At 50.6% G+C, this 7,334-nt stretch overlaps 1 protein-coding gene across 1 annotated transcript; it reads right to left on the bottom strand.

Moving 5' to 3' along the window:
• Nucleotides 1-6: 6 nt before the first annotated feature.
• On the bottom strand, nucleotides 7-6,682 carry LOC111653619 (synphilin-1-like; the record flags this gene model as incomplete). Its single annotated transcript, XM_023404245.2, has 10 exons — nucleotides 6,626-6,682; nucleotides 5,704-5,776; nucleotides 5,031-5,593; nucleotides 4,045-4,213; nucleotides 3,640-3,953; nucleotides 2,990-3,187; nucleotides 2,411-2,632; nucleotides 1,457-1,626; nucleotides 688-777; nucleotides 7-535 (listed from the first exon to the last, which is right to left on the bottom strand). Coding segments are annotated over exons 1-10 (2,385 nt in total), but the record flags the coding sequence as incomplete, so codon positions are not given.
• Between the last annotated feature and the right edge of the window lie 652 nt (nucleotides 6,683-7,334).

The following is a 7,334-nucleotide window of genomic DNA, read 5'->3' as shown; positions in this document are numbered from 1 at the left end:
GTCGACCGACTTGGAGCCACTTACAGAAAACGCCTGCTTCTTCTCAGCTGAGGAAGAGGAAGAGGAGGAGGAGGAGGCGGGGAGGTGCTTTCTCATCATCAAATGGAGGTGGTTCGACACCGGATCCTCCTCTGTGATTGGCAGGTGGGACGGCCTATCAGGTCGCAGAGTGCTTGAGGGCGTGGCTCCTTGGTTCTTTCCTTCCTCTGGCGGGTAACCGTCTGAATCCGACTCGCTGAGGGAGCGCTGCATGATCTGCTTGAGTCTCGCCAGTTTGAGCTCTCTCCTCTCCACCAGCCCCGTCCTGCGGCCCCCGGGGGCCCCGGCGCCGCAGGGGCCCTCTCTGCTCAGGCCGCCCGACAGAGGCAGCCTCTCCCTGGGACACAGCGTCTCCGGCACGTCCTTCCCCAGCAGCTGCCGGAGCACAGAGTCCTGACCCACCCCTCCCTGACGGACCAGCCAGTGACCGTCACCCGGAGTCCCCTCCGCCGTCAGCATCATCTCTGGCCACGCCTCCACTGAGGGCTGATGGGAGCTGGAGTCCAGAGAGGGAAACAAAGGGTGTTCCTTTACTCTTACATCGTTTTAACGTGTGTGTTAATTATCACACACACACACACCCTCCCTCCCTCCTCCCTCCCCCTGTGTGTGTGTGTGTGTGTGTGTGTGTGTGTGTGTGTGTGTTACCTGGGAGAGCGGGAAGGCGTCCCCTCGGCCTTGTTGGGCTCCATGACTCTCTGCAGTTGTTTCTGTAGCGCCATCCTCTCTGTTGCCTGTCTGCACGACAGACACACACACAGACAAAGTGTCAAGGTGGAGAAAACAAACGCACCAACCTGCTTCACTTCAGAGAGACGACGAGTCAGAGCGTCAGAACATCAAACAACCGACACCTGTAGAGTTTAAGTTCTCCGGGGGGAGTCAGGGGGCGCGACAGGGACGGACAATAACTACAATCACCGCCTCACCGCTGTATCCCTCCGCCAACCAGGAAGTACGGTCACTCTCCTTCCTTCCTGAGTCACAGAGCTGATTAATGGCCTGAGGTGTTTTCACAGAACATTATGATGTCACAGTGAGGTTGACCTTTGACCTTCATCATTTTATCCTCATAGACAACTGAGTTAAATTGTGTAAATAGTTTGTGAGCTATGACCATAAAGATGTTTTGTAAGGTCACAGTGACCTTTGACCTTCCGACCAGCACAAGAAGAACCCAAACCCACCTGATGTAACAGGAGAGAAGCTGCTGCAGGAAACTGTGTTCAGGCGCAAAGACTCTGAACATACTGATAACATTAACTACTTTAATTAAAATCAATAAAAGTGTTTAAACTGGAAACAGAATCAACAGAATCAATAATTCAATCAACATTTTAAAAACATCTGTAACATCTGTAACAACAGTCATGGTGACGCAGACTGTAACTACAACAGTAAAAACATTGTAACTTACTCATTCAGCTGCTTGGTGAGTTTAACGACCTGCGAGGCCAGAGACATGCAGGTTTCCACGACGACCAGGTAACGAGCGCAGGTGGTGTGTCCCTGCCGCTCGGCACTCTGGGAAGGCCGCTCGCCCTGCTGGTTCTGGACCGTCACGTTAGAGCCGTACTCCACCAGAGTCTGAACACACAGACACACACACGCACGCTAACGTTATTATATCCAACACACACACACACACACACACACACACACACACACACACACACACACACACACACACACACACACAGTGCAGGTGTACTTGGCTCCGCTGAAGTAATAGCAGATCATTAACCATCAGTATTTGGACTGTGGGACTGGCTCGCCAACAGGAAGCAGACAGGACTGATAACATCCGCCTCTCCTGCAGCGGATGTGTGTGTGTGTGTGTGTGTGTGTGTGTGTGTGTGTGTGTGTGTGTGTGTAGAAAACACTCTGCAGGGAAACGAGCTTCAGCGGGTGAAACTCAGTTTTAGAAGAAGTTGATGTTAAGTCGGAACAGAGAAAGTGAAAGCAGCAGAACACCATCGTCGCCGAGACGATTCACAGACGTCGACCCCTCAGGGGACTAAAGGTCACTAAAGGTCACGGGATATTTTATTTCTAATCTTCATTTTTTTTTACTTTTAATCATTTGTAGTTTATCATTTTCACAATATACAAAACTTAAGCATTTATTTTAATCACAGATGACACAGAAGTTTAAACTAAAATATGTGAATACAGCAACGACTTTACGAACAGTTCACGTTAGTTTCATGAGCTGGAAACGTCTTTAAACTCCTGATACAGAAGAAAAGAGAAGAAGAATATAAGAAGAAAGAAGAGTTAAAAAATCTGCATGTCGGATGGTGTTACCACGGTAACAGCAAGTTGCTGAGGCGAAGTGACGGAGGGATGGTTAGGCGGATACCGTACGTACCTGTATGCAGGTGAGGTGTCCGTACTGAGCCGCCACGTGCACGGCCGTGTTTCCGTGCTGGTCGACCTCGTCCAGAGAGATCGCCTGTTCCTGCATGAACTGAAGCAGCCACAGCAACACCTTCTCCTGCGCACACACACACACACACACACACACACACACACACACACACACACACACACACACACACACACACAGTTGTAAATCAGTCATCCCGTTAATCTGCGTGACTAAACAACAGTTCTGTTGATAAAAGCCAATCAGGAATCAGCACACAGCTGCCCAGCTTGTCTCGAGATAACACACTTCCTGTCTGGCAGCCAATCAAGAGCCTGGTTTCCACTGCAGGGCAGAGAAAACAGGAGCTGATGCACAAGTTTACATCAGTTTATCAGACGTATGACATCATTGAGCAGCTGCCAGCGGCCAATCAGAGGACTGCATTTCCTCGTGAAGCAGATTTCTGAACAAAGACGTCGAGCAGCAGCTCAGATTATTATTTTTATTTTATCAATGATTCTTTGAGACTTTTTAAACTTGTACACACACACACACACACACACAGACACACACACACACACACACACACACACACACCTTGACCCCCAGGCCTGCGGGGGTGAGCTGCTGGTTGTTGCGCTCGTTGAGGCCGTCCTCCCCCATCAGAGAGGTGAGGTGCTGCAGACAGTCGGCGTGACCCTGACAGGCCGAGATGTGCAGCAGGTTGTTCCTGTCCTCGTCTCTGATCAGCTCCAGGTTGTCTGCTGCCAGGTGAGGCTGGAGGAGGAGGAGGAGGAGGAGGAGGAGGAGGAGGGGGGAGAACATATGCAAGAGAAACAGGAGGAGGAGTAAGGAGAAGAAGTGGAGGCGGAGGAAGAAGTGAAGAGGGAAAAACAGGAAGAGGAGGATGAGCAAGTAGAGGAAGGAGGTGAGGAGGAAGTGGAGCAGGAGGTAAAAGAGGAACAGTAGAGGTAGAAGAGTAGAGGAGGGAGGTGAGGAAGAGGAGGAGAAGCAGGAGGAGGAGAAAAAGGAAAAGGAGAAAGATGTGTTGAAAGGAGAGGAAGAGGAGCAGCAAGAAGACAGGAGGTGGAAAGAAGAGGGTGGATGAAAAACAAGAGAAGGAGAGGTGGAGGGGAAGGAGGAAGGAGAAGGAGGAGGAGGATAAAACATCACATGTGGTTCTGCTCTTTGATTGGTCAGTGTTTCAGCGTGGCCCCTCCCCCACTCACCAGCAGGGAGATCTGTCCCTCTCTCACGATGTTGATGATGTTCTGGTTCTTCTTCGTCTCCTCATCCACCTCCGCTCCTGCTCCTCCACCTCCTCCGAACCCCCTCGGCCCCCCGCCTCCTCCTGCACCTCCTCCTGCACCTCCTCCTCCTCCTCCTCCTCCTCCTCCCGCTCCGGCAGCCCAGGGCTTGGAGCCGTCCTGCCTGCTCACGCTGCACCCCGGCAGGGAGAACATCAGCCCCGGGCCCCCCGCAGCCTCCACACCCGGCCTCTGGGCCTGGGAGTCTGGGTAAACCCGCGCCGACAGCAGCTTGTCTGGAAGTCACATGACATCACATCACGCCGTCATATTTACTCCTGTTCATCAAGAGAGGATGAGAAAAGAGAGGAAGCAGCGGTGACACACCTGCGTCGGAGAAAGACGAGAGGGAGGACGAGCAGCTGAGGAGTCCGGAGGAGAGCAGCTCCGGCTGGTAACCTCCTCCTGCCGGGGGGCGGTGCAGGTGGTGGAGGTCCGGGTCCATCGACTTGGACTTCCTCAGGTCCGACCACTTCACCGGAGACAGGACACAGTACTGCACAACACACATGACGACACAGATGTTTTAATTAAAGACACAACACATCACAGCTGATTAAAGCATTCATTCATAAAGTTCATACTTTACAGAAGCCCAAAGAAATACTGCATGCTGATTGGACAAAGGTGAAAACTTTAAAGCTCCATCCAGTGTAAAGGTGTGTGTCCATGTGTAGTGTGATTATAGATCAGCTCTAGCTTCTGTATTAATACTGTGAAAGTATCAAAGCCTCAGTCCACAGAGAAATGCACACAGCCTGTATTCAGAAACTGAGCCTTAAAACCAGCCGTCAGGACTTCTGGAACTTTGTGATGTCACAACAAAGCAGTCACCAAGCCCCGCCCACCTGGACCCACCATCCAAACCTTGCAGGATTTGGTTTCTCTGAGTGTTTTTACCTGAAATCTGCTTTATTTTTATTTGATAGCTCAGAAAACAGTCAGCCAATCAGAAGAGAGGCTCAGAACCTGCTCTCTAATGTCTAATGTCAAATAAAACACAGAAGAAGAAGAAAACATGGAGCTTTAACAACACTTTAGGGCACAGGGAAAAAAGCAAAGCAAAACTTCTACCAGTTTAACACTGAATAACATATTGATCAATTACTGTCAGTTCTTTATAGTCAATGTCTCCAGTGTGTCTCTGCTTCCATTTCACTGGTTTAACAATTAAATACAGTTAAATACTGCACATCTGGAGTAATTAAAAGCCTCTTTTCTTTCATGCTTTTATTCTGAAGGCCTTCCACAAGTTTCCTGCCACAGTTTCAAAGGGCTCTGCGTATGTTTGTATTAAAGACTGTGTTTTGTACCGGAGTCTGTGAGCTGCTGCTGCCCAGGCTCAGAGGCTCGTTGTGGGATAAAGCGGAGCTCTTCAGCCCTCCCCCACGGTTCCTCTCCAGGGTGCCCCCCCCCAGGTTGCTCCCCGTCACCGAGCGCTTGTCGTGGGGGACGCGAGGCAGCGTGGACATCTGCTGGCTGGACTTGATATAAGGCACGTCCAGGATCTCGTCCATGTCCAGGTCGTAGTGCTCCAGCTCCCCGAACAGAGCCTGAGGGTTGTTCCCTCCAACCACACCGCCGCCGCCGCCCAGGCCCTTCACCTTCCCCCCCGGCCCGTCCGAGGAGGTGGAGGAGGCGTGAGTCGGCTTGTCGGAGCCGGGGTCGTCTTTGCTGCCCTCCCCCGGCTCCCCCAGACCCGGCCCCTGACCCTGGAGCTTCCCATCAGAGTCTGAGTCGGTCGTCTCTGGCTGGTGTTTGAGAGGGGAGACCCTCTTCACCGGCCGGAACTTACTGTGGACCTCGGCGAGCCCCGTGGGTTTGATTCCCCCGCCACCGTGGGAGGAAACGCCACGACTCCAGTTGATGGCTGGAGCTGCGGGAGGAGGAGAGATGGAGGGAGATCAGGACATCAGGCTCTGCACAGTTCTAGGTTCAGATGAGAAGAGGGTAAAAACAGTTCTATCTTCAGGATACTTCAGGTACCTGGTCTCTCCTCAGCCGGACCATCGCTCCTCCTCGACAGCTCTGGGATGCTCTTCAGAGACGTCACAGAATACTGCAGGACCAGAGACACGTTAGAGGACCGGCTGTGCACAGCAGTTATATTTAGATATGAGTTCATTGTTCTGTTGCTCTGAGACAGACTGTAGCATGAAGCAGTTAGGTCACAGCTGTGTAATTAAACGCTCAGTTTCCAGTTTTACACACAGAACTGAAGCTAACGCAGCTTCTCTGGACTCTCCCTTCATGAAGCGTAGATCGTTTTCTGCTTCACAGACGTGTTGAATCAACTTCATGGTCAGTCTGGAGGCTGCAGTTTGAGCTGCTGTTGAAACTCACTGTGATATACTCAGTGGTGACCCTTGACTCTGGGGGGCCCCCAAGCAAATAAACCCATAGAAGCCCCCCCCCCCCACATGCAGACTATCGGTGGACGCTCCAATTTACAGATGTCTCCTAAACGCCTCACAAGTACACTATAAGAAGATACTATAATTTAAAACATCCCCTAAACGCCTCACATGCAGGCTATTATTAGATGCAACATTTACAAATGTCCCATAACGCCTCACATGAAGACTACTGGTAGACGCTGAAATATACAGATGTTCCCTAAACGCCTCACATACAGGGAATCAGTAGACACCAGCTACAGCACACGTCATCAGGGGCCCCACAGGGGGGTTTGGGGGCAGCAGTGAACTGTGAAGGCGTTCAAGGAGTCATTGCAAACTGTGCAACTGCACAGGCCAATCACACACGACGACGCAGCAGCTGGTTAGCCAGCGTTTAATGCTAAGATCAACGCTAACTGTGGCGCTTTGTTTGTGTCACTACAGTTTACCACCAGTCTTATTCACGCAGCTGCATGTGAACATCAGACTCGCCGCCACGTCGTACTGACCACTGAATCATCAGAGAAGTCGATCTCATCCAGGTCCAGGTATTCAGGAGCCTCCATCTTCACACCACATCATCAGCCTCACGCCCAGCTGCAAACAAGTCACACCACAACATCTGTATTAGCACAAACCGGCTGAAAAACACACTTTAATAAAAGCCACAATGTTCTGCCGCGTCCTGAAACACTCATATGATTTTTGGGTCTTAACGTTGCAGTGATATGATCAGCAGGAATAAAACACAGGAAGTAGCTGCAGGAAACTGAGTCCGGTCCTGTTGAAAACGTGTGTTTTCTGTGTTATTGTTCAACTTTCTGTGACTGAAGACAAACTGCAGCTCTGTGAATAAAGAGGAAACTGTGGAAATGACAGAATCCACTTCTACGTTGAATCTGAATCTAAAAATCAGTTTGAACAAAGTCAAATCCTGTTTCTGCAGGTTTTAAAGTGTTTAAAGCGCCTGAGCCGTGGAGATCAAAGGCAACAAACAGCGGGATAATCAGCACTAATCAGAGACCGTGAAGATTTAAAGACGCAGCACGCAACCTGGATCAACACGAGACCAGGACCCGACCCTGGTGACCAAAACTAAACTCTGATGACAAATGCTTCATATTTTATGACTGTGGATAAACAGGGATGAAACCTGAAGCTAGTCTGAGTGGAGGAGGGATACGACCACGAGGAGGTGATTCTAGTTATTGTTTATTT

This window comes from Seriola lalandi, unplaced genomic scaffold (genome assembly GCF_002814215.2).
Source record: "Seriola lalandi dorsalis isolate HSWRI2012SDOR001 ecotype SW California unplaced genomic scaffold, Sedor1 jcf7180002054236, whole genome shotgun sequence".
In the NCBI taxonomy this organism is placed as follows: domain Eukaryota; kingdom Metazoa; phylum Chordata; class Actinopteri; order Carangiformes; family Carangidae; genus Seriola; species Seriola lalandi.
Note: the sequence above shows the minus strand (reverse complement) of the source record. Positions and strands in the feature narration are given on the sequence as shown.